General features: G+C 58.3%; 1 protein-coding gene across 5 annotated transcripts in view; it reads left to right on the forward strand.

Annotated features, from left to right (window-relative positions):
- The first annotated feature begins 2,493 nt into the window (after positions 1-2,493).
- Olfm1 (olfactomedin 1) overlaps positions 2,494-25,637 on the forward strand; it is a 41,090-nt gene continuing 17,946 nt past the window's right edge. The window contains exons 1-5 of one of the 5 annotated variants that reach the window (XR_013438398.1): positions 13,943-14,178; positions 16,015-16,164; positions 20,612-20,767; positions 21,197-21,255; positions 22,132-22,456. Coding sequence is in view for 4 of the 5 variants with exons in the window: in XM_078048645.1 (XP_077904771.1) it covers positions 14,029-14,178; positions 16,015-16,164; positions 20,612-20,767; positions 22,637-22,856 (676 nt within the window). In the remaining variant the exon portion in view is untranslated. Of the gene's footprint in view, positions 2,919-13,935; positions 14,179-16,014; positions 16,165-20,611; positions 20,768-21,196; positions 21,256-22,131; positions 22,457-22,636; positions 22,857-25,637 lie in introns of those variants that run through there. The other 4 variants (XM_078048646.1, XM_078048645.1, XM_078048648.1 and 1 more) reach the window with 4 other exon arrangements.

The raw sequence follows: 25,637 nt of genomic DNA on the forward strand, positions 1-25,637 counted from the left end.
CAGCTGAGCTTGGCCATCTCCCCTCCCCTGACCAGGGGCACCTGAGCGTGTTGGGACCAGCCAGCAGCATCGGTGGTCACTCGGGGAGGGGCTCCTGTTGTTTTGTGTTCTGAAAGTAATGAGCTAATCAGTGTGTGACTTTTAAAAAACAGCCTTATTAAGTTCCAAATCGTGTACCATCATATGATTCGCCAGGTAGAGTGTACAGTCCATGGTTTGGGCAGAATATGTGCCATATAGAAGCTTAGGCACACAGTGTTGAATGCAGCATGCAGTGGCTTTAGGTACACGCCCCGCTGTGTGACCATCAGGCAGCCGCTGGGTGATCACTCGGTTCCCCTGCCCCTGCCCCCAGGAGCCTCTGCCCTCCCTTGTGTCTGTGAGTGAAGACAAGTGACACTAGTCCTCCTGTGCGGGTCACTCAGTGTGTGGCCTCAAGGTTCAGCCCTGCTGTGGCAGTGCCCTTCCTTTTCACTGCTGAATGATATTCCATTGGATAGGAATATGTGGACAGACCATTTTTTTTTCTTTGTCCATTTGTATGTTCCGGGACACTGGCGTATTTCCACCCCTTGGCTGTTGTAAACAGCACTGCTATGAACTTGATGTGCAAATATCTATTCCAGTTCCTGCTTTCGATTCCCTGGGGTTTACATGCAGAAGTGACATTTCTGGGTCATACGGTCATATGATAAAACTGTCTCTCTCCATCTGAGGAAATCAAGGCAGCCCCCCTCCCTGGCCCCCAGGGACAAGACCCGGGTTCGCCTCCTAGCTCCTTGACTGGCATCTTGTGTATCCCTTTGGGCCTCTGTCTCTCCCTCTGCAGTGGGTGGACACTGGCAGCCACCCAGGAGGATTCATGGGAACACTGTGTGTTCTGGGGGCTCTTCTTCAGAGTTCTTTGGAATGGATACAATGTTTAACTCTCTCCTCATTTGATCTTTCTAACAGCTGGTGAGACCTGCAGGACCCACCTCTTTCTTTCCCTTTTACAGGTGGGGAGACAGGCTCAGAGGACCAGGACCTGGAAGAGTCAGGACAAGACACCAAGCCTCCAGGCCAAACGGAGAACTCTCCCCAGCCCCTGGATGCCCTGCAACACTCACAGGGAAGCCAGTAGGCCACGGGGCTCCCAGAGCACTTCCCTCCATCAGAGGAGAACAGAACGCTCTGGTTAATTAAGTAAGAGGAGGGCCAGAGAGCAAGGACTCCCCCAGTCCCCTGGTGCCCTCAGCACCACCTCATCTCAGATATTCAGGGCCACCCTACCTGATGGCCTGTCCCCAAGTGTCACCCTCTCCTGACCAAAAGGCCCAGCCTCCCTTGTTTCCCTTGGCTGCCTGTGGTATACTTTCTGGGGCTCAGAGGACAGAACCCCTGTGGCAAAGCCCCTCAGATAGGGAAGCCCCTTGCACCATCTTCTCAAGCTATACAGGTGCCCAGAGCCGGAACTGACATCCAGACCTGGCTTCGGAACCCGCCAAGAACCTAGAGAAGCACCCACAGGGCTTCAGTGTCCCTAATTGTCACAGGAGAAGGTTGGACCCCATCCTCTGCCCCTCTGCTTCCAGAGGTTGAGCCTGAGGCCTCCTGCTGTGAGGGGTTTTCTTTGTTCAGTTTGCTTTCCAAAGACTGAAGATTAAAAAATTGAGTGGTGGTGGGGGGGATGCACCTAAATGGCTACTATAACCTTAATTTCTCAGGAAACAGAGACACTTGGGGACTCCTCTCCAAAATGGAGAATTTGGATAGAAAATGTGGCCCAACATAAGCGCCTGTGGTCTAGGCTTTGAGTACCAGGAACAGGAGAAGGGGGGGCACCTCCACCTGGAGAGGTTCTACTGTCCAAGTACCAAGACAGGCTGGGCCCAGGGGGTCTGGAAGATACCAGCTGCGTGGGAGAGCTCATCTGGGGCAGGCCCAACTGTGTCACAACCCTAGACAAGTGCAGAACCCTCGCAGGCCTATGCTGTCCCCAGCACACGCCACCACACAGAACAACCCGTCCTGGGATGGAACTCCAGCATCTAATGCCCGCTTCCCCCTGGGCTCCTTGCGGACCATTCCACGGGGAGAAGGCCTGCATGTGCCGAAGACCCGGCTCTAACTAAAGGGAAGCTCCTGGCCACAGCCTTCCTGACTCCGAGCCTCGGTTTAGCCCTTTCAGTGGTCACCTCTAAGGACCTGTTCGGCTGCAGGAGTCGTCAATCCTTTCCATCCCAGGTCCTCGCCCCAGAACCAGTCCCGCCCCCGCCGAGATTCCCCTCCCCACCGGCCGTTCCACTCGCAGCGTCCTGGGGCGCGGTCCCCAGCTGGGCACACCTCCGACCCGGCCCCGGGTCCTGGAGCCCCCTTGGCTCGGGGCCGCTGGGATGGAATTATCTGCCCCAGTTCAATTTCCCCCGCCTTTTTGATGTCACATCCTGTCCCAGCCTTCTTCCCCGCCGGCCGCCGCCCTCCCTCCTCCCGCGCGAGCGAGGCGCGGGTCCCCCTGCGCCGCCCCCGCCCTCCGCGAGCAAACTTTTGGCACCCGCCGCCGGAGCGCGCCTCCGAGCTGCGCAGGGCGCCTCCCCGCCGGGCGGGCGCCGAGCCGTCAGCCGCGGGAGAGGAGGGCGCAGCCCCCGCCCAGCCGCCCAGCCCTGCCCCGCGGCAGCCGCGCCGGAACCGGGACCATAAATATGCAGAGCGGAGGCTCCGCGCAGCACAGCCCGCGCGCCACCCGCCCCGGGTGCTGAGCAGGCGCCGCCGAGCCCGCCGCGGCCCGAGCCGGGAGCGCGTCCGCGTCCACGCAGCCGCCGGCCGGCAGCACCCAGGCCCGCACGCCAGGACGTCGGAGGTGGCCGCGAGACATGCAACCGGCCCGGAAGCTCCTCGGCCTCCTCTTCCTCATCCTGATGGGCACCGAACTCACCCAAGTACGTGCAGCCAACGCCATCTTTCCCCGCCAGGCGCCCCACGCGGCCCGCGGAGCCCCGCAAAGTCCGGGAGCCGCTCTGCCCGCCCCGCGCCCCCTGCCCGGTGCCGAGCTCCGGGGCCAGGGAAGGGGGTCCAGAGGCCTGGGTGGACCTGGGGCGAGGGAGGGGCGCAAGCCGAGGAGACCCGTCCCCCAGCCTGGCCCAGCGGGGTGCAGAGCTGCCCCCTTTCCCAGGACTCCCCGCCCCCACTCCCGCTGAGAAGTTCAAAGGGCGGCCTGGGGGCTGTTTGCTGCCGCTGTCATCTGGGGGGAAAGGGTGCGCCCAAGAACTAAGCCCCAGGCTTTCTCAGAGGCACCGGGACCTAACTCCTGCCCCCACAACACACACCCCTCTGGTGGCCCATCCCTCCCTTTGGGCATAAGGCTCCCCACAACCCAAAAAGGACACCCCAGAACCCTGGGAGGGCAGCCAGCGCTGGGGTGCATTGTCGGCTTTGTGTGCAGGGCTTGGGGGGCTGTGGCCACACGAGCGGCAAGAGGTGCAGAGTGACACCCGAATGCGTGAGGGGACCCTGGGCTTTGCCAGCCAGGCTTGGCATCCCCTGAACAATGTACCAGTAGACCGTGTCGGGCTTGGTATTCTCCATTTTAAAAATGCATCTCCGGGCAGCAGGTCCGGGAGGAAGAGAAGCGCTGTCGGCGAGCTCTCTGCTGGGAGGGCTGCTTTGGCACCAGGGTGCTCCCAGAGCCTGCCAGCTTCGGGGCTGCTGGGGAGTGACATTAAAATGCCCTTTCCCTGGTGCTACTGTGCTGCTCTGTGAGCAAGAGACTGGCTCTGGGGAGTCTCAAGTCCAAATGGAAGGAAGCTGGCCCCTTGACCCCAACCCTAGCCAGACCCTCCCTGTCTTGCCTTGTCTCAGGATAGAAGAGCAAACAAAGGAGAGAAGGGTGGGCAGGCACGCTGGAGGAGACCTCAGAGAGAAGACTCTGGAACAGGCTCTCCTTGTTTGCCTGGAAGCCCTTGCTAGCTCCCTGGCTCTGCCCAGGAAGCACAGTCCAACCCCAACTAACAGTGGGGTTTTGTGGTCCCACTTACCCCCTGTGCCCCCTGCTCGGGTGCTGCCCAGGCAATCAGCCAGTTGCCCTGGAGAGGTTCCGCATGGCTCTGGGAGAGAAGTTTTCTCAGCCGCTGGAGAAGGCCTGGCAAGGGGTGTTGGACTCATGCATGTAAGCACACACACCCCACAGACACGCGTGCACGGAGCACACATGTGGAAGAGAGCCTCGCAGGTCCCATTAGCAGCAGACTGCCTGACAGAAAGCTGCACCTGGACCTTATTGCACATCTTGGCAAAGAAACTGCTGGTCCTGGGTGGCCTGGAGGGGCTGCCCCCAGGAGCCCTCCAACCCTTCAGGGCCCTCCTACTTCTAGGCACCCTGCGTCTCCAGTGCCAGACTACAGGCCCTCCTCCCTAAGTTCTCCTCGTCGTCATTTAAAAGATCCCGTGTTCTGGGGAGAAACTTTTGGTTCAACTTCAGTCAGAAGCTTTGTCTCGGTGGTGAAGCCTTTGCCTGTCCACACGGACAGTGCTGGCGCTGGGTGCTGGGTGCTGATCCTCAGCCAGCAGGGCACACAGAGCACCAGCCCCCAGCTTTCCAGGCAGACACTAGCTGACTACCTTCAGGACCAAGGTCAGCTCCGGGGCCCACAGCCTCTGCCTCTGAAAAGGAAAGGATTTTTTTCTCTGCCTGGGAGGTTCCTCTTTGAGGCTGAGCTGATCTCTCTGGGGAACGCGTCCCTCAGCTCAGCTGGAGGCACCTCCCTGCCTCTAGCTGAAGCCCTGACTTCCCTCCCTCCTCTGAGTCCCGCTTTTAGAATCTTGCCCTGGACATCTCATCTCTAGCTTATCTCTTGTTGTGGGGGGATTTTAGAGCAAAACCTAGTAGCCAAACCCCTCCAAGCTCCGGGAGTCTATGAAGAGGTGAGTGGCTGGCAGGGCAGCTGCTGGGCCTCCCAGGGCCCCACAGGGGTGGGACAGGTGGGCCTCAGCCTTAGCAGTGAGTGACCTCTAAGGTGGAGCCTGTATGGGGGATGGGTGCCGTCCTGGGCTGGGCTGCATGGAATCTGATCCCCTTGGGAATCCTCCCAGGAATCTTGACTTCTGGGTCCCAAAGTGTTCAATCAGTGCCTGCACATCTATGTGTGCGTGAACCACCCCTCTGGGCTCCGGGAAGGGCGACTGTCTCTTGCTCCATTGCAGGGCCAGTGCCCCCATAGCTGCACCTTGCTTTTCAGTCCCCCTGGGAGACATGGACACACAATTCCAGGGCAGCTGAGTTTATGGACTGGCACATGTGGGGATGGCAACCAGTCAGGGACGTATAGATCCTACCTGCACCTAATTAGGGTTGCTTGCAGGATTTGGGCAGACAGGTGTGGGGAGTGGAGCACGTGGCTGGGCCATCTGTTCTCCTGACAGCTCACTTGCGATGAGCCATTCAATCAGACGCCAGCTATTGATTGACAGCCTACTACATGCAAAACAGTGGATCCACGGGAACTTTGTCTTTAGACAGAAGGACATTTGACGTGGTCTTGTTCTGTGATTTTCGATGAAAGGCGGGTGTTTCACACTCCTTGGGAAGCAGTGTGAAGTGACGCACAGCGAGCCGCCAGCGGGGTGCTGAGGAGCTGATTTCTCAGTCCTGGGGAGGTGCGGTAGGGCTGGGGCTCCCTAAACTCCAGGCCTCCCTGCAGCCTGCCTCAGATTTCCTTTGAGAAAGGCAGGGGCCCTCTGAGTGCTGCTGCCGGAGGGGCTGGGAAGTAGCCATGACCTTGAGCCCAGGCCTCTTTTTCTTGCCCCAGACCCACCAGGACTGTGGGTGACCTTGCGATAGGCTCTTAACCCCGCTGAGCCTCAACTCCCAACTCCTTTAAACAAAGAGGGTTAGCTGGAGGGCTCTGTCAGATGCCTCCTCACCACAGGCCCCCAAGCCCACTCTTGCATCTGCTCCCTCACCCTTTCCTGGAACAAGCACCCTGTGACGACCAGCTGGTTGGACTTAACCCTGTCACATCTGAGCTCACAGTGCCGAGTGACTCCAGACCCTGGCCATCTGGCATCGGGGGCAACACGCTTTGTGGGAGGACTGAGGCTCTGCCGTATCATTTGATGAAGTGACTTAAGAGCTGTCTGTGCCCGCTGCTCGGGTTGGGAGTGGGGAGTGAGCTCTGTTGTGGTAGCTGGAGAAGGGTGGCCGTCCAAGCTGGGTTCCGACATTGCATCTGGGCCCACGAGAGCCCCAGGCAGGAAGACTGGGAGACAGCAGGAGGGCAAGTTGGGACCGCCCACAGGCTCCGATGCAGAAGGAAGGGCCCCCACACCTCGACTCTTGGACAGCGCTTGGCCAGCCACCGTGGGTTGGGGGTTGGGCGGTCTTACAGGGAGTGGCACTCCAGCTGGGCATGGCCTTTCTTAACAACACTGTGCCAATGCCCCAGTGAGGGCCAGGCTGGAGCTGCACGTCGAGCATCTCTAAGTGCCAGCTGTGGCTGTGGCTGTGGTTTGCCTTCGGGCTTTATTGAGTGACTGCTGTATGCCTGGTCGTGGAGTTTGGTCAGCTGTTTGCCACTGAGGGGCCTGTGTGGGGCTGTGGGCCAGCCCTGGCCTCTGCTTGGGGAGCTGCATCAACGGGGCAGGAGACAGGAGGCGACGCTGACTTCGCCTCTCAAATCCCAGTGAGGGCCATCGCTCCGCGTCTCCTCTCTCGTCCCCACACGTACCCCGTCCCCGAGCAGAAGACCTCTCAACCCATCCCCTGAACAAATGCAGCTGCATGTTGTGACCAGCCCAAGTCTCTGCTGGGGTCCTGTAGGCACCCCGCCCATCTGCCAGCCCCTCCTCTTCCCACAGCTTCTAGACCTTCTCTGCGTGGAATGCACTGGGGTAGAGCGTCTGCTGAAGGGGGTGCCGGGGTTTGGAGGAGGGACTTGGGCAGAATGGGGACCTTTTCCTACTCCTGTTATTTTAGGATCCTTTGAACATACCCATTCTCTGAGCTGGGATTGGCCTCTGCCTCGGGGGCTGGCAACGCTTGGTCCAGGGGACTGGAGACTCAGATCCCAGGGCTGCCTCTGGTGGGGAGGTCCGGGACACAGGGGGACGGTGGCTGTGAATCCTGCACACAAGGCAGCCGCTTCATCTCCTAAAGCAATTTGCTTCTCATTTCCCTGACTTCAGCCTTCCCCAATCAAAAGCAAGGTAATTTTCTGCCTTGGGTTGTATTTATTACTAAAGTTATCAGGCCCTGTAATCAGTATTAACATCACCGTGGAAAGGAACACAAAACTAATTACTAGCTAAACTGAATTAGATACATGGCAACTGCGGGCTGGGCAGATGGGAAGGGGAGCAGTTTTCAGCCCTGAAAACTGTGCTGTGGGTGTTGCTCCCGCCCAAGCCAGGAGCCAAGGGGTCACTCAGGCAGCAGGTGGCCTCTGTGACCAGGGCGGTCTTGATGGCCTTGCAGGCAGCCGGGAGCAGGAGGGGAAAATAAGAGGTGAAGTGGCATCTCTGTTTTTCTCAGATTGTTTCACATATAGACGCTCCCCAGGAGCTTAAGGCACTAGAGCAGAGCCGGTGACAGAGGCCCTGTCGTCCCTCACAGTTACAGCCCCAGAGACCCAGCTGGTCCTCTGTGAAATCAGGGCACTGAGGTGTGGGGAGGGGCAACCTGTCCAGTGACGCCCCTGCAGCCGCGGCTCTGACTCCACAGACACCTGGGCCCAGACTCTTTAAGACAGAGAATAAACCCTAGAGAAAGTAGCCCAGTAGCGCCCAGCGCTGGGAAGAGGGGTGCCTGGATGGCACTGGGTCACGTTGGCTTGTCGGGGGCCATGTGGAGCTGGGTTTCTCTGATGTGGCCAGTGCTCTGCCTGCTGCTGCCTGGAACTGGCTTCCAAACAGGGGACAGCAGGGCAGGGAAGGAGTTTCACTGGTGGCTATCAGAGGCCCGAGGTCCTAGTTTTGTCACCCCCACCAAGGACCAATGGCCACACCTGGAAGAGGAGGGGCCTCTGGGGCATGTTCAGGACCTCACCTTCAACTCTCAGGCAAAAAGCGAAGGGTCACATGGGGGGTCCCTGTGCCTAGACTGTCCTAGCATGTTCTGGGTGACTTGAGACCCAAGAAGTCACAAGTAGGCACAGACGGACTAAGTGCACAGAGCCTTCTGTTGGATCTCTCGGCCAGCTGACACATTGGGTGTCTGGTCACACCATTTGCTGTATCTGTCACAATTCCCACATGCCAGGGAAGATGGCCTGACTGCGGTGAAGAGGTGTCACACTGTGCGCCTGTGACCTGAGCCTGGTTGTGGCTTTTCATGTAGGGGTCTTCTGCACCCAAGTTAAAGCTCTAGACCACTGTCCAGCTGACAGCTGGTGACAGTGACAGTGTCTCAAGAGGTGTGTAGAGATGTGGGCTTAGCTACCTGCTTGTTCTGTATACTCTGTGATCCCTGATTTGGCCTGAATGCTATTTGTCACAGTTCAGTGCCATTTAGAATCTGCAAAGAGTCGAGGCTGAAGCATCTGAGGCAGGAGACAGAAAGGTGTCCATGTTCAGATGGCAGTGACCAGGGCCCCCGGTGCAGATGGCCACCTGCATCGGTTCTGTCCCCGCAGCACTTTGAGTGTGGGGTACACGCTACCCTCGAGGACAGAGAGATCCCAAGTACACACACACCTGCACAGCTGGGTCTGAAGAGAAGGTGCCTCCTGCTCAAGCTGATGCCTTGGTGTCAGAGGGTTGAAGAAGTCACTGCTCAATCTGGGCAGCAGGGCAGGACTCCAAGAAAAGGAGGGAACAGCCCTTGGGCACTGATTCTGCTTTCAGATTTTGAGTGCCCACGCCCCTCCCTCCTCCTGTTCCTGGGGCCACCTGGCCTCTGCCCCTGCCCCTGTTATTCCAGGCCAGCAGGGAGAGAGCCTGGATTGGGTCAGGGGTCCCCTCTTCCATAAGCAATGCCAGGGATTCGAGAACCAGGCTTCCCCAGGGTAGCGTCTGTTGTTGGTAGAGGTTGCTAAGGACGTTGCTGAGGCCGAGTCCAGGCCCAGCAGAGCAGGGCCCTGAACACAAGGGCGGCGCGTGTGCTCCTGGGAGACCAGGCTGGGAAAGCAGGTGTCCTCGGGAGCAGAGGTCTAGTCTCCGGAGCCTAGCAGCTCCGGGGTCCTCCGCTCTAAGCGAGTGTGGCCTTCCTGGGTGACTCTTACACACCCAGCTGGCCCACACACTGGCTCCCGGCATCTTTATGATGATGTCAGCTTTTGATTCAGGCCTGGATCATGACTTCTCAATGAGTGGTGGTGAGTTCTGTCACCTGGGAAGTAGGAAATGGGAACATTTGTCGGCCCTGGAAGTCACAGTGCAGCCCAGAAGGTGACGTGGTTACTGAGTCACCTCACGCGTGCTCTTCAAAGCCACTCCCAGGATGGGACCCATTTCTGTTGGGCAGCTGGTGGAACACAGTGTGGAACGCACGGTCTGCGCTGGGCCTGTCGCAGGCAACCTTTAGAGAGCAGCATGGATCTGATGGAGGGGAGGGACGGCGTGCCCGGGGCGGTGTGGCAGGAAGCCCTACAGGGACAGAGGCTGACGGGCCCAGAAACGCGGCCCATCGTCGTTGATGGGGAAGACCGTCTCAGAGAGAGCGTGGGTCCCTCCTTCCCCCTGCCCTCTCACTCCCTCTTCTTCTCCTCTCTCCTTGCTCCCCCCAAGCTGTTTGCAGATGGCCTGAGAAGAATAAGCACATTTTAAACAGCAAGGGGCATCCATCTTTTGTTCACTGGGGGTGTCCCTGTGCCAGGAGGGGTGGCCACACGCCTGCTCCTCTCAGAGCAGCCACCTCTGGCTCTGGGACCTATGCAGATTCTCGTCTGGGCCTCGGTTTTCTGACTGTGAGGTGGTGGTGACCAGGTTTGCCCCGCATGGCTGTGTGGGGCCACGTGAGGTGATCAACAGGCCAGGTGTGCCCGCCCCAGCAGGGTGCTGTGCCCAGCTTGGTTCCAGCGCTCACTCTTGGGGATGCACGTCCCAGGGATTTGGGAGAGTGGTATTCTTGTTTTCAAGTGTGCTGATGGATTCATGCCAAGGTCAAGGCTGTGAGGCCCTGGCATAGTGGACAAGAGCCAAGGAGTGCTCTGGTGGAGTGCCTTGTGGGCACTGCTTGTGGGCGCCTGGAATTGTGCAGGTGGCTGGGCTTCTGTGCCCATGCAGGTCCTGCCACCCCTGGGACTCAGCCTCACTGCCGTGGCATCTGAGAGGCAGGCTGCTGCCCTGTCTGTGCTCTGCCCTGGGACATGGCCTTGGATGGGTCTTTTCTCTCTAAGTTCAAACTCCTCCTCTGTGCAGTAGAATCCACAGTAGCTCAGCCCTGGAGGCTGCTGCAAGAGTCAGGTGGCATCATGCATGGCAAATGCCCAGTGTGATCTGGGCTTGGCCCCTGCTGCACCAGTATTGTGACTACTCAGCTGCAGTGGAAGCAGGCCCTTACTTCAAGGGAAGTCGTGTGGAAAATGGGTTTGACCCCTCTAGGAGTATTCAGCGTTGGCTGACGCCCTTGTCCCTTTAGTACAAATGCCTCTGCTCCTCAACAATCCCAGGCTCACCTTTGCAAATTTTGTGCAGCTGCCTAAATCTGTTACTTTCACTCCACTTTTCCCAGTTACCCTCACAAAAGCAGTGATCACCCCTGCAGAAATCACAGATAAAGGCGCTGGACAGGACAGGTTTGGAATTGGAAGAGTTGGGAGTGACTTCTGTGAATCGCCTAGGTCATTAGAGCAGGTGGGTTGCAGGTGACATCAAGTAGGGTACAGGTGATAGCAGGTGGGTACAGGTGACAGCAGGCAAGGTGCAGGTAAGATTGGGTGGGGCCTGGGGTACACGTGACAGCAGGTGGGGTGCAGTGAGAGCAGGTCAGGTGCAGGTGCAGTGGGAAGGCCAGTACTGTGTCCCCTGCACACCATCCTATTCACTTTTTCCATGGGGGATGAGAACTAGGTGTCTGCTCAGTTCTCTGTCAAAAGACAAATGGTGCAGAGAGGGTGCCTGAGTTGAAAGCCATCAGGGAGGGAGAGGGACAGCTTTGCTTTCCAGAGCTCTCGGATCCTTCCACCTCCTGGATCAGCTTAGTTCTTAGGAATTCCAAGGCCCAGCTCCCAGTGGCAAGCTCAGGGTGAGTCACCTGAATTGCATTTCAGAAGAACGCTCAGCCATGCTTTGGGGAGCCTAGTGCCCTTTGTGTCCCCAACATGACAGTAAGGGCAGGAGAAATGATTGGGGTTCACATCTCCAGGCCACCCCCCCCAAATGCCTACCCCAAGAGAGTTAGAGAAAGTCCCTGTACCACGGCACTGAGGGCTGCCCTTGGTCCCTGGTAGTAACTACCCAGACTCCTTAGCACAGAAGCCTGCCAGGTTACGTGCTCTTCTAACTTAGAGTTCCAATGGTCAATCCCAGGGGGACACAGCTGACAAAAAACAAGCCAGGAGTTCTTCAAAATCAGGAGATGGTGATGGTGATGGTGATCATGATATAATCTGCCAGTCTAGGGGTGGAGCTCTAGGGTGTTGGGGTCACTTTCATATTCAGTTATACACCCATTCCAGCAGCACCTCCTGGCAGCCTTTAGCTGGAGTTGACAGGTTCCTGGGGGCACCACCCCTCACTTCTAATCCCAGCTCTGCACCCTGCTTAAGCACGAGTCACTGGACAGAGGTCCTCTCTGACCCCATCTTGTCTCCTGCAAAGTGGGTGACAACAACTGTCACCCTCATTGGGCTCCAGGCTCCTTTCTGCACTCACGCTGCCTCACAGAGGAATGCTGCGGTTCTTAAACCCATGTTATAGATGCTGGCCACCGTCTCACAGCCAGTCACTGGCAGAACCAGGCTCACAAGAGCCCAGGCCATCAGGGTCCACAGTCTGCACACAGAGGGGACAATCTGAGAGGGCTCTTGCAGCAGAACATCTACATGATAGGTGGCAGGGAAGGTGTCCAGGGCCTGGTGTGGAAAGTGCCAGGCCCTCCCCCGCCAGCTCTGTGTTGCTCCGTCCAGGTCTACAGCATGTGTCCTCGTAGCTTGCTCTTGGTTGGTATAAATGTCTGTGGCTTCTGAGGTGACCTGAGAGTTTCCTGGATTGGACTGGCTGTTAGAAGCTGTTCCAACACAGTAAGTGGCCCTTGTTCTTCTGTAGTGGAAAGCCACGTGAGTGATTTGCGCAGATGTGGCTTGTGGCTCTGAATCTGTGTCAAATATGCATGGCAAGAGGAGGGGGCGGGGCATCAGTACACTCCAGCAGGCCAGCTGGGTGTGACTTGGTGTGACTTGGACTCTCCTGGTTCTGAGCAGAGCCTGCAGTACCAGCTTGCACTAGGAGATGGCGCCCTTCTCCAACAGTTAGAACTTGCTGGCACCCAACCTGGCCTGCAGCCACCAGTGCCATGCATTAACCAGAAAAACAAATCAGAGGGACTTCTTTGGCCATCCGGCTGCACACCCAGTGCTCAGGCCAGGATAGCCTTGGCTATTGCTGAAGTCCTCTCTTCAAACCAGGACTGAGCACAGAGAGAAAAGCCCCAAGAAGGTGCTGGGTCCCTTTCAGACAGCCACCCGGGAAGAGATTCCTTCTGTCCCTGCTGCCCTCATTCAAATCCCCATCCTGGAAGGGAGATTAACTCTCAGCCAGGCATAAAGGAGTGTAGCAAGTGATCTGGGGGATTCTTTCCTTCCCGAATGGCCGGGAAAGCATAATGGAGTGCCTGAAGGAAGCAGCTTTCATCTCAGATTAGAAGCCTGCTGCACATTCAAAAGCCCTATTAAGGTGTTTGACCTAGTCAGGCCGCTTCTGATGGGACTTACATGTGTCCTGGACACTGCAGAGGGCTGGGAACAGAAGGTAGCTTGTGACAGCCTGCCCTGCCGGGGAGCCCAGGCTCCAGGGCTTGCAGGCTCCTGGGAGGACCCCAGGCCCCACAGCTGCAGGCACGGGTTTCTTCCACACCTACACTCCTAGTCATGGGTGTGTCCTTTTAACTCCTCAGGTGCCTCAGCTCCAAATCTACAGCAGCTCCCACGGTGGGCACACTAGCCTGCACCGGCTCCTGGCCGCAGCAGAGCACACAAGCCTCCTTCCAGTCTCGACCCTGCCAGAAACCTATGGTGGAGGCCACTGCTAGTGATCGCCAGTTAAGCCCTTTCCTCCCCAGGCCTCCCGGCTCCAGGGCTGCCTGGCAGGGTCTTTCCCGGTGCATCCATGCCTCGCTCCCCTGCTGTTGGTGGAGACCCGCAGGCCAGACTCCACCTGGGGTGCTCCCTCTTGGGCTAGGGTTCTGGCGGCCCAGACTCTCCAGCCACCTGCGAAGACTGGCCCCTGCAGCAGGGGCGGCGCACTCCAACCGCAGCGACCCTTGCCTCCAAAGTAGTCTCTGGAGAGCAGGTCGGAGCGGCGTTGCCGCGGCTAGGCAGGCGGTGAGGGTGCGCGAGAGGGCGGGGCGGGGCGGGCAGCAGATGACCACCCCTCCGGGTTTTTTATGATTTGGGGGCGGAGTTTCGTCTGTCCTCCCGGGTCACCCCAACTCCTCGGCCGACTGGGGTTTGTAAACCTCGCTGCCAGCAGCCAGGGGGCGGCGGGGAGCCGGAGCGCAGAGGAAAAATCCACCCATTTCCTGGGCAGATTGCGTCGGCCGCCGCCCGGCCGTGTCCCCGCCTCCCGACCGCGGCCCCCGCGCTCAGCCCGCGCGGCGCTCAGAGCCCGGTGGCCCTTCTTGGCGGCGGAGCGCGGAGGGACGCGCCGGCAGCGGGCAGCGGACAGCGGGCGGGCAGCGCGCGGCGGGCAGGCGTTGGACACCCTCCCGGCGCCCGGGGCGGCGCGGCGATGGCCGGGGCGCGCGGGGCGGCGGCGGCGGCGGGCGGGCGGCGGCGGGCGGAGGGGGCGCGGGGACGCGGCCGGGCTCCCCTGCCCGCCGCGGTGCCCGCCGCCTGAAGCTGCCCGGGCGCGGGAGCCGGCGCCGGCGCGGCGCGGGCGCAGGAGGCGACTCGAGGCGCGATGTCGGTGCCGCTGCTCAAGATCGGGGTTGTGCTGAGCACCATGGCCATGATCACCAACTGGATGTCCCAGACGCTGCCCTCGCTGGTGGGCCTCAACACCACCAAGCTCTCGGCAGCCAGCGGCGGGACGCTCGACCGCAGCACCGGCGTAAGTGTGCCTGCGGCCCCTTCCCTCCCCAGCCTCCTCCTGCGTCTGAGCCCGGGGCTGGGCGGGCGCCGCGCGGGACCAGGTCGTCCGGGGAGGCGGCGGGGAACCGGGGAGGCGGCGGGGAACCGGGCGCAGGGGCAAGGACAGGGTCCGGATCCCGCCCGTCTGCGCCGCAGCTCCCATCCGCTTCTGAACCCTAGGGTCGATGCTGCCTTCCCCAAGGAGCTGGGGACCCTGCCCAGGGGCTTCGAGCCTGGAGGCTCCCTCACTAATAAAAAACCCTCATGGAAAAGCATGGGAAACTGGGACTGGAGACTTGGGGACTTGTCCAAGGTCACTCAGCAAGTAAAGGGTGGAGACAACGCCAGACCCCAGTCCAGGCTTGTCCGGCTGGGACTCAGCCCGCCCTACTTTGTGAAAGCTGGACTGGAGCCGTGGAGGGGTGGGCAGGGAGCTACCCTCGTGGGGGCCCTCTCCTTCCTTTCCAAAGTCCCAGGGCACCTTACCCCCCTCATCCCGGTGGGAAGCTTCATGGGGTCCTCTGGGAGGAGGGTGCAGTGGGGCTGGGTGAGGCCCCTGGGACCTTGCTGTGGGATGTGTGCCCCCAGGCCTGCTCACTCCTCCCTGCTGGCCTCCCAAATAGCTCCTTCTCATCTAGAGCAAGGAGGGAGGGCAGGGGCTTGGCTCTTCTGGGCCGGGCTGACTTCCATGGTGGCTGGAGCTGGCTGAGCCGGAGCCACTCACCAGACAGGGGCCTGTGTGGCCAGGGGGCCAGCTCTGGACGTTTCCTCTAAGTGGAAAGGAGAGGTGAAGGACACGAGTCTTTCTCCCACTCCCGCTTTGCTTTCAAAGACTCAGTGCTCTTCCCGGAGGTCTCTGTGGTGTGACCTCCACCTGAGACCCTTGCACCTGCTATTTCAAAATTGCTGTGTTTTCCTCCATAATGACTATTCCCGCCTCTGGGGTTGGACATGAATGAAGTGTAATATATCACTGCTGTGCTTCTCCCCACCCAGCTCCCCTCCCATCCTCATCTAAAAATAGCAGGGAGGTGATTGGGGTGCTGGGGGTCTGTGGAGACAGTGGGTGGCTGCAGGTCCAGCAGCAGGGCACAGGTGAATGAATGTTCAGAGGTGTCTGGGGCCTGCTATGGGCCCTGGGTACCTGGAGGTCAGGTCACTGAGCAGGGCTGCAAGGTGAGACCAGCCATGCACAGATCTGGTGTTTTGGTGGTCTCTAGGTAAACTCCAGGACTGAAGTGGGGTGACCCTTGCACGGCATATCAGTTTGGTGACATCCACCACGTGGCTCATGGGTGGGAGCGGCATGGAGTTGGGAGCTCAGCATTTCCCTGGTGGCAGCAGGAAGCTCAGGGCTGTGGTGGCTCTGGACTGATACCCTCCTGGACCCTGGCTGTCGCCCAGGGTGCTTGTCTCCAGGTGTCAGGAATGGCAGACCAGGGCTTGGCTGTGCCTGCCCCTCCACAGGGAGGGGAGGGCATCTGACTTCTGTGAGTCATGCAGTCCCTTGTGTGGCGACGTTCCATGGCCCCTCCCGTTTCCCTGAGCCTCAGTAGGGCCAGATGTCAAAACTCCAAGCATCCCCTGGGTTGAACTTGAATTTTAAAACTTTGAAGTGTGTCTTTGGCTTCCTTCAGCCCCGGGCAGCCTGGCGGGAAACCCAGGTCTCTGTCCCTAAGGACTCCTTTCCCTGTGCCGGGTCCTTGGTGCTCTTCCCCGGGGTGGGCTGTGGACAGTCTCCTCCGTTGTCGTCTGTCCTGCCTGACCCTTCTCCCTTTCTGTCCTCCCCGCTCTCTCGCCTCACCTGCACCCCCAGGTGTTGCCCACCAACCCCGAGGAGAGCTGGCAGGTATACAGCTCTGCCCAGGACAGCGAGGGCAGATGTATCTGCACAGTGGTCGCCCCGCAGCAGACCATGTGTTCACGGGACGCCCGCACAAAACAACTGAGGCAGCTACTGGAGAAGGTGAGTCCCTGCTGTGGGAGTGGGCGGGCACCTATGAGAGTGCAGTGTGCCCTCGGGGAGCCAAGGCTTGGCCAGCCTGCAGGGACCCCGGGCCTTTCCTGGCACGTCCCCACTCAAAGTATTTGTGAATGGATGGATGGATGGATGTATAAGCCGGTGAATCTTGGAGACACCAAGGGTGGAGGTGAATACATTGGGAGATGAGTATACTACTTCCTGGTCCTTGGGGAGTTGGGAGCTTCCTGCCCAGGCTGCCGGCAGGAAGGTGCTGTAGCACGGGGGCTTGGTGAGGGCTTGAAGGTCCTCCACCCACGACCTCCCTGAGTGACGCTCCTTATCCACTGCTGACGGCTTACAGCTGCCTCTGAGCAAGCAGCTCCCGTGGGCCCAGGGGTGCAGGCCGTGAGTTGTACAGGATGGGGTCTCTGCCTTTGAGTGGTCAGACCTGGCTGGTCCAGGCTCCTTGTACCCACCCAGAAGCAGCAGTGTGTGGTCTGCTTGTGTATTTTGACTCCATTATTTCACTTAAGCTTCAAAGAGTCACGTGGAGTTAGTGAAATTTCTCCCTCCATTTCCAGAAGGGAAAATTCAGGTCCCAGAGGACTGACTTGCCCCAAGCCACAGCTAGTTAGCAGGGCAGCTGCCTCCGACGCTGGCTCAGCTCCCCTCTCCTCAGAGCCTGCCTTCTCCTGCAGGCTCCTGCCGCCCGGGGATCCCACTGCTGGGCCTCCCCAAAGCTGCTAAGGAAAGCAGGAGAAACGGGGGCCTCTGTGCCCAGCCTCCTCCCTCCCCAGGAAAAGGAGGTGTTTCGGTGTGACACCTACGGGGCAGGCATCCTTCCCCAATTTGAGAGTGGGACACACATGTATACACACACACACACACACACACACACACACACACACACACACGAAAGCCTCGAGTTTCCCTGCAGATGGGATCTGGACTTTCAAGAATGAGCATCAGCCTGGGTTAGAAGTCTGTGGAGGGGGGGGGGTCTTCTGTGTCGGGAACCCAGGCCCTGAGCTCTGAGAATGGCCACTACGTGTGACACCTCCACACTGGGGAGGGAGGCCAGCCTTCCCCCACTGTGCCCTCTGCCCTCAGTGCCCACGCACCCTCCCTCCCAGGAACAGTGGGCCGCTTCCCTCAACTCAGTTTCCCCACCCACCAGGAGGGCAGATGGAGACTCAGGGTCCTCCTAGCTCTGTGGGCTGTGAGGACTCAAGTCACTGCCTGTCCCTGTCCCTAGTGGCCTCTGGGAGGGAAAGGGCGCCATGTGTTGTGGGAGCAGCTCAGTGCCAGCAGACACTCACCTTGAGGGAGTGCGTTTTCCTGCCACCTTCACCCACCTCCGTAAATCATTTGACAAGAGTTAAAGTCAGATGCGTTGAGCAGATTCCATGAGCGTTTATTAACACCAACTAGACTGAGCCCAGCTGTGCCTTTAATTATTCAGACGGTGGAGGAGGGAGGCGGGGTGTTGGGGGCCTGGGGCTGCGGGGCAGGGCTGGGGCCCCTGGGAGGAGATGCCGGCTGGCAGGGCGGAGAGCTGGGAAGTGGGTTCCAGAAAGCTCTGTGAGCCCCTGGGAGTGAGGCCCGGAGCGCTCCTTTCTTCCTGCGCAGGCCACAGTGTTACTGCTTAAAAATTTAAAGCCCCATTTCACGTGTGCAGGCGCTCTATTTCGGGCAGCTGTGAGCCTTTGTCGGAAGAGGCCCAGCTCCTAAGTGCACGCTTCAGCTTCATTCAAAGGCGGGTTTCTTCCTGGGCTCCCTCTCGCCCTGGCCTGGGCAGTTCTCTTCCTCCTCTTCTCCTCTCAGCCCAGGGGTGGGGGGCAGGGCGAGGTCAGACAGGGCCCCACCCTCAGAGGCAGAAGCAGGGGAACAGGCTTCCAATCCCCAGGTCCTGGGCCCTGCCCATGGGCTGGGGCACAGCTGAGTGTCTTCCAGCTAGTTCCAAGTCTCTGCAGCTGGGCTTTGTGTTCAGACCCACCTGAGATGGCCGAGGGGCAGAGTGCTGGGACCCACCTTGGATGGGCTGGTTCCCTCTGGCCTGAAGTCCTTGTGTGGGGTGGGCATCAGGATGCCTGGAGAGCCCTACCACGGTCCTGGGCAGCCCGGGCCCAGAGTGGGGACTGTGTTCTCTTTGAAGAGCCATCACTGTGAGTTTGAGAACTGTGGAGCCCAGTCCTTCAGTCTTAGCTCCTGTGTGACAGCAGTGAGTGGCCCAACTTCTCTGAATCTTTGTGTATGTAAAATGAGATTTGGAACACGTCACCTCCTGGGGTTTGGGGAAGCTCAAAAGAGATGAATAATGAATAGGCCCTGTCCAGTGCCTGGAACATGGACAATGTTCAATAAACAGTAGCCATTAGTCACGCTCAGGAGGCCAGGTGTACCCTTGGCATGTCGGGGGCATCCCCTCCCCCTCTTCTTAGCACCTGCTGCCACCCTGGCTAGGGCTTAGGGTGGCTTCCTGCCCTTGAGCCTGCAGGGGCACTGCCCAGGGAATGTGCAAGCTGGAGGAGGAGCTGGACACAGACCCTGGGTGGGGGGGCAGGCGGGGTGACCATGCTCCATTGTCAGAATCCTAGCTGAGCCCTCGGCCAGAGAACATGCATCCGGGGCCCCAGAGCTTAGTTTGCTTTAAGGCAGCTGAGTAGCTTGGCATCTTTAAATTCTATGTTTTAAGTTTAAAGTCTAATCTTTAAATTTTACAGTCTGCCAAGCACATTCCTCCTCTGGGGGACAGAAAGCCCACTGCACTGTCCAGCCTCTTGCCCAAGCCAGTGGTCAGTGGGAGCAAGGCAGCCCCGCTACACACCATGTGCCCTCAGCTGGCCGAGGAGCGCGTGCCCCGCCTCCAGTCCCTGGCATCCTGATTCTTCCACGCGGCGGCAGGCTCCTAGCACTGGGGTACTACTGGGCCCTTGTTCTGGGGTTACAGATGTGGGCGAGGCCTTCCCTGCCCTCCTGGAGTTTCTTACTGACAAGGTAGAGCAGACAGCTGCGACTTGAGCCTGCAGGCATTGTCTCCATGTGGCCTTAGCTGGCCAGGGATGTCTCCCTGGGGGCGGGGCACTTGGGCTGGACCTCCAACCAGTGAACAAAACCAGATCCACAACCTTCCCCGAAAGGAGAAGTTATGCAGAGTGACCAACAGGACAGGCCAGGAGGAGCAGGGAGACCGTGTCAGAGCAAATGTATTTCAGCCCCCCAAAGAGAGCGCCAAGGTCACCCCCACACGGCGTCTTGCCAGCTTGAAATTTTAAAGTGAATTTGTGTACGTTACTCTCAAATGAGGAGCCATAAAATTCCATGCATTTTTAGGTGTGGAGAGCAGCGGTGTTGGTCTTCCCCACTGAGAAATCTGCCCCTGCTCTTTTAATTTGGCTTTATCTGCTGGCACGGGAGGATTTACAGTCGGGGGAACCCCACCGTCATCCATTCTGATCCCGACCAGGCAGAGCTCAGCCTCACACCCAAATGGTTCTGTTCCTAGAAGGGAAAGTATTTTCAAATTCAGGAAAAAAACAGAAATGAAGATTCGCTGTTACGGAGGCGGCTTCCTCCGTCGTGATTGGTAATTGGAATGGATTCTGAGGAAAAGACCCCGACAGCACTGCGGCAGTCCTGGGGCCCCGCGCCTCCCCACCCACCGCCCGGCGCATATGCACACAGGCCCTCTTCCTGGAAATGAGATGCGCTGGCAGGTGGCTGTACTAAAACTGTTTTTCTTTTAAGCTCTCTGGAATCCTGTTGAATATTAAAGTCCCATCTCGAGGCTAGACTCAATTCAGATCTGCCTGTAAAGGTGTAAAACAGCGATTCTTCATTTGCTGGGTGATTGATTCCTGACTCTGTGTTGTGAATGTGCGTGTTTGCCGAGCAGTCATCTGCCTATGATACTGTGGGTGTGATGGATGGTGGGTGAGATGGGGGAAGGCTCGTGCCGAGTCGGGAGAGCGACGGCTCCCTCGTTCCTCCCCTCTGCACTTAGCCAGCAGCCTCAGCCAGATTTCAGAGGAAGGGGATTTATGCCTGGGGGCGGGGCAGCCCAATGAGGCTGTTCGTCTCTGTTGCTGTCTATGCCTGCCTGACGGATATCCTCCTGCCACCTAAGGAGAAAGAAACAACCCCCACCCCACAAAAGAGATGAATGGCGCACAGTTGGTGCCTGCAGCTATGACCAGTGAGCAGCCAGCTCCCCGCCCCACCTGTGTCCCTGGTTGTAAAAGCCTGGCTGGAAGGTGGCTGACTGGCCGTGTTGGGGGAACTCCTGTTCCTAACGGTGCTGATGCTGGTGATTAGCTAGTAACTCATGCCTGGGCCACTCTGGTTCCCAGGGTGGTGGCTGCGTGGGGAAGGTCAGCATGGCGGGAGAGCAGGCCGTGAGAGCCACTGGTCCAGGCTGCAGCTCCTGTTGAACCTGTTGCCCTCTTGACAGGTGCAGAACATGTCTCAGTCCATCGAGGTCTTGGACAGGAGGACTCAGAGAGACTTGCAGTATGTGGAGAAGATGGAGAACCAGATGAAAGGCCTGGAGTCCAAGTTCAAGCAGGTGGAAGAGAGTCACAAGCAGCACCTGGCTAGGCAGTTCAAGGTACGTGCGCCCTCTTCTTCTGCCCCTCTTCAGCTGGACTTGCTTGCCCTGGCCACCAAGGAAATAGCGAGGGGCCTGGAGGGGCGCGGCAGGCCGGCCTTTGCCTTGCAAAGCACTGCAGCCCGAGGGAGCAGAGGCAGCCCGCCCTGGCCCTGGTTTGGCAAGGCACCTGGAAGGGGTGGGCTTGAGCAGCCACGTGAGCACAGATGGGCCCCGGAACCTCTGTCAATCTGGTTTGGAAGCCAGGGTCCCAGACCCTGCACTCTATGGCTGAGTGGCATATTAGCCGGGAAAGAATGTCATTATTGGCCCTTGTCACTCCACAGCTGTTGCAGGTAAATCACATTAGCCAAGGATTAGCTTAATTGATTGGAGCCGTTCCTGAGCGGGGATCACTCAGGGCACTTTTTCATATCTGACCTAATTTAGCTATGACAAGGCACACTGTAGACACAGGGAAAAAAGACCAGCGTCTGTCTCAGCTCGTGGTAAGTGTCCCGCATCTCCAGGTAACTCTGGACACTGAAACTGCAGTTCCTTTGACCCGAAATTATATATACATACGTACAAGTATGTATATATACACACCGATGAGATCGAGAAGTCATATGCCACCTTAATTAAGGTATACATGCGTGTCAATTAGGACTGGAGCCCTGAGGTAAATGAACAGGTCAAATTACGCAGCCCTCCTCCTCGGCTGGAAATTGCTGATGTGCCCGGTTGTCTTCCTGTCCTTTATGCTAATGCTCTCTTTGATGTGCTCCCTGCATGAAGCTAGAGCTAATTCTCCTTTAAAAGCGATACATTAGAGAGACGAAATGGCAAGCTAATGAAGTTATGAATCTATATTATAAATAAAATAACAGCAGGCCGATCCCGTGGAGGAGAAATGAGTCCCACGCAGGTGCACATTTTGTCCTTATTTCCTGATGTGTCCCCCTGCGTTATCTTGGAGAGAGATTTGAACTTTCTAATCAAAAACAGAGTCTTTGTCTCTCCTTGAAGGGCCAGCATGCCCCTTCCCTGTTCTGCAGACTCCCTTAAAGATGGGGGTGTCTTCCGAGGTGGCTCACCTTGGCGGGTTCTGAAATCCCTAGCCACCTCTCTGGGTTTGAGATCAGGGGCACTGTAGCTCTTGGGGAGGAAAGGTGAGCCCTTGCTTTTCACACTGCTTGCCCCGCATGGAGGAATCCCAACAGAACTTGTCGTGAGAGAATCTCAATCATTATTAGGGAGGTTGTGTTCCCAGCATTCAAGTGTGGGTTTTTTTAAGGGACGGTGCAAGTATTTGTCTCTAAATGGCTGTTTAAGGCAGGCTAGTGAGCTAGCTTTTCAACAGTGTTTCATTTTCTTGCTTGCAGGGCTAACTTAAAAGAGTTTTTTCAATGCCGCAGTGACTGAAGAAGCAGTCCACTCCCATGTAACCATGAAAGAGCCAGAGAGTTTTTGGCACCCTGCATTTTTACTGTTTCTTTCCAATCTTAGCACCATATCCCTAAGGAACCTTGAATCCAACCAGGACCCTCCTTTGCATGCGACTCTAGATGCATTTCATGGATAGTTTGAAACCCTTGTCAATGCATTTTTTGAAAAGGAAAGAAAAAAAAAAGAACTTTGTGTATGTGACTTAAAGCATGTAACCTTAAGATGTTGCATTCTAAACTGAAAATAAAGACCTTTCCCAAATGTGTCGGTGTGCTGAGGACTGTTTAATATGCTCTCCTAACTCATCGGGGCCAGGATAAATAAGCACATAACTAAAGCGGGCGTGTGCAGGTGCTCCGCGCGCAGGGAGAAGCCGGGCCGAGCAGGGTGTTATAGTTCTTGCATGCATCGCACTGAACCCAGCTTATTTTAACCTTGCAGGCAATAAAAACGAAAATGGATGAACTTAGGCCTTTGATACCTGTGTTGGAAGAGTACAAGGCCGATGCCAAATTGGTATTGCAGTTTAAGGAGGAGGTCCAGAATCTGACGTCAGTGCTTAACGAGCTGCAAGAGGAAATTGGCGCCTATGACTACGATGAACTTCAGAGCAGAGTGTCCAATCTTGAAGAAAGGCTCCGTGCATGCATGCAAAAACTAGGTAGGCCCGGCACCCTCGGGGTGTGGCGCTGCTCGGCCCACCTCTGCACACGCACAGGCCTAGGCAGTGGTGCTTAAGGGCGGCCCGCCTGGCCACAGCGAGGCCATGGCTGCGTCAGGGCTCCTGGGCAGGGCCACCTGGAGAGACAGCGCCAGGGAGGGTAGGAGCACCTGCCACCTGGAGAGACAGCGGCCAGGGAGGGTAGGAGCACCTGCCTGAGTGCACTGACCATGTCCACGCTGGGGAAAGGCAGTTCCAGACCCTACTCAGTTGCACATCTGGAAGAGAAGAGGATGGCATAGGTGCCACCTGTCCCCTGACGAGTGTGTGTGTGTGCCCGTGAGTGTGCCCATGCAGGCTGAGTAGGGCTGGTAACACGTCTCCCGTTCCTCCAGTTCATGGGAGGGCTGATAAAGCCCTGGAGATGGTCAGTCCTGCTGAGTTGGGATGGAAAGGGTCACCTGCCTCGCAGGAGCTGTGCCAGTGGCGGCAGGCGGGTCCCTCTCAGCAGCCTGGGAGGAGCACCAGGACAGGTGCCTCTCAGTGTCAGGTCCCTGGAACACTGTCTTGGTGTGGAGCCCAGGTCCCAGTGAGGCAGGCACGGGTGGCCTGAGACCATCAGGATGGGTGTGGGAACCGTCTCCCCCACAGCTTCCCAGGGACATTCTGGGAGACAGTGCACATCTGAAATGTCACAGTCCGTGCATCATTGGGCCGCAGCCCACTCCCACATGCCCTGAGTTTGCACCAAGCCTCCCTCCTTCCCAACACCCCCACTGAAGGGCCCGGATGTGGGTGCTTTGTGGGTTTTAAAAAATCATTTCCCCACAAGCAGTTCTGTGTCCCCAAGAACGGCAGGTGGACCAGGGGAACAGGAGGAGACCTCCTCTGCCCCAGGCCCAGAGTCCAGGCACAGAGGGGAAGTGGATGGAGTGAGAAGCCCAGGGCCTGGAGGGGGCATTGCCTCCTCTTGTCCAGCCAGAGTGCCCATCTGTGCTCAGCCCATTCTCAGTGGCTGAGCAAGAGCACCCTGTCTTAGGACCTTGGGTCCTTCACATGGCTGTCCTCGGTCTGAAGGGCTTTGTAGGTACAGAGACCTACATGGTTGGGGGCATGGCTGGGGGCTGGGTGGCCAGCTGTGAACGCCGGCTCTGGGGGTGGGGCAGCCCTAGAGGAGGGGGCCACATAAAGCAATGTGTGCCCCTTGACAGCTGTGTGACCCTCCCTGGCATCGACCACCTTAGACTTCAGCTGCCTCCTCGTCTGTAGTAGGAAGGTCCAGGTAGTCCCTGGGCCCTGGGGTCACTGTGAGGAATTCAGATGTCATTCATGTCACTGGTTCAGAGAAGGCAGTGATGGGACAGGATGGTCAGAAGGTACGTTGGTAGATAGGGTAGTGATGGAGATCGGTGATAGTTGGTGGAAGGATGGAGGGACGGACAGGTGATAGAATGATGGATGGAGAGGTAGAGCTGGGTGACAGTGGTTGGCTGATTGACATGTAGAGAAGTTGAGCAGCTGCTCCTCCCCCTCCCCAGCTTTCGTCCAGCTCAGGACTCCACCACTACCATAGTCTCGCACCAGGCAGTGGCCGCAGGGGCGCAGCCTCTGTGTGGTGGAGTCGGCTCCCACTGGTGCTCCTGGGTGGGTTGCAGCTCAGTGGCGGGCAGTGTCCCTTGTCCCTATCACCCTGGCTCCTTGGTGTGCCTGCTGCCTCTGGTGTGAGGCCTGACCTTCTTGGTCCCCAGGGGAGGCAGGACTCCTGCACCTCTAGAAGTCCTCCTGTTGATGAGATCATCTTTGCTGCCTCCTTTTCATCAAGCCAATGTTGCTGACAGCTCCTGGCCCCAGAACCATCCACACACAGAAAAGCAGACCCAGGACTGAGGCTCCAGTGGCCAGTGGCCCCCCTCAGTAGACTGCATGCTTGTCCTAAGGGCCCAGCCAGAAACTTGAGTCTGAAACTCATCCCTGAGCCTAGAGGCTGAGCCTAGCATCTTGCAGGCCCCCTCTGGAGTGGAGGCTGGTTCTCAGTGTTGTCCTAGAGCAAATCTCATGCCCAGACAGGGGAGAGGCAGCGCTGTCCAGAGGTCCAGCTTGACCCTGAGCCGGGGCCTGGGCTGTCCTCCTGGACCAGCGTAGAGCCAAAGCCCAACAGCTGAACGAGCTAAGCCAGCAGGCTCCGTGAGCCACTGAGACATGGCTCCCCAGACATGGTCACTCAGCTGGGCCTGCTGCGTGCTGCAAGGCCAGCCTCAGCGGCCCTCTCTGTAGCGAGGGGTTGAGCTGATCTCGGGTGCCCCAGGCACATCCCAGGCTGACACCAAGGGCTTATGCAGTTTTGCAGTTTCTTTTCTGTTAGGGGATGAAGAAAAAGCCCTGACTCTCAGGGTCGACTGGGCTCCCTTTTCTTCCCCAAGACCATCTGAGCCCATCTTAGCCAAGCCTGCCAGCCCCAGGTTCAGACCCTCACTAGGCACCAGGAGCTGGGCCACCTGCATACTGTTGAGGAGTCTGGGGGAGCGCAGGCTCGGGAGTCAGGGCCAGGGCAGAGCCAGGGCAGGGCAGAACCAGGGCAGGGCCAGGGCAGAGCCAGGGCCAGGGCAGGGCCAGGGCAGGGCCAGGGTCAGGGTCAGGGCAGGGCCAGGGCAGGGTCAGGGCAGGGTCAGGGCAGAGCCAGGGCAGGGCCAGGGCAGAGCCAGGGCAGGGCCAGGGCAGGGGCAGGGCAGGGGCAGGGCAGAGCCAGGGCAGGGGCAGGGCAGGGGCAGGGCAGAGCCAGGG

This window comes from Ictidomys tridecemlineatus, chromosome 4 (genome assembly GCF_052094955.1).
Source record: "Ictidomys tridecemlineatus isolate mIctTri1 chromosome 4, mIctTri1.hap1, whole genome shotgun sequence".
NCBI classification, from domain to species: Eukaryota; Metazoa; Chordata; class Mammalia; order Rodentia; family Sciuridae; genus Ictidomys; species Ictidomys tridecemlineatus.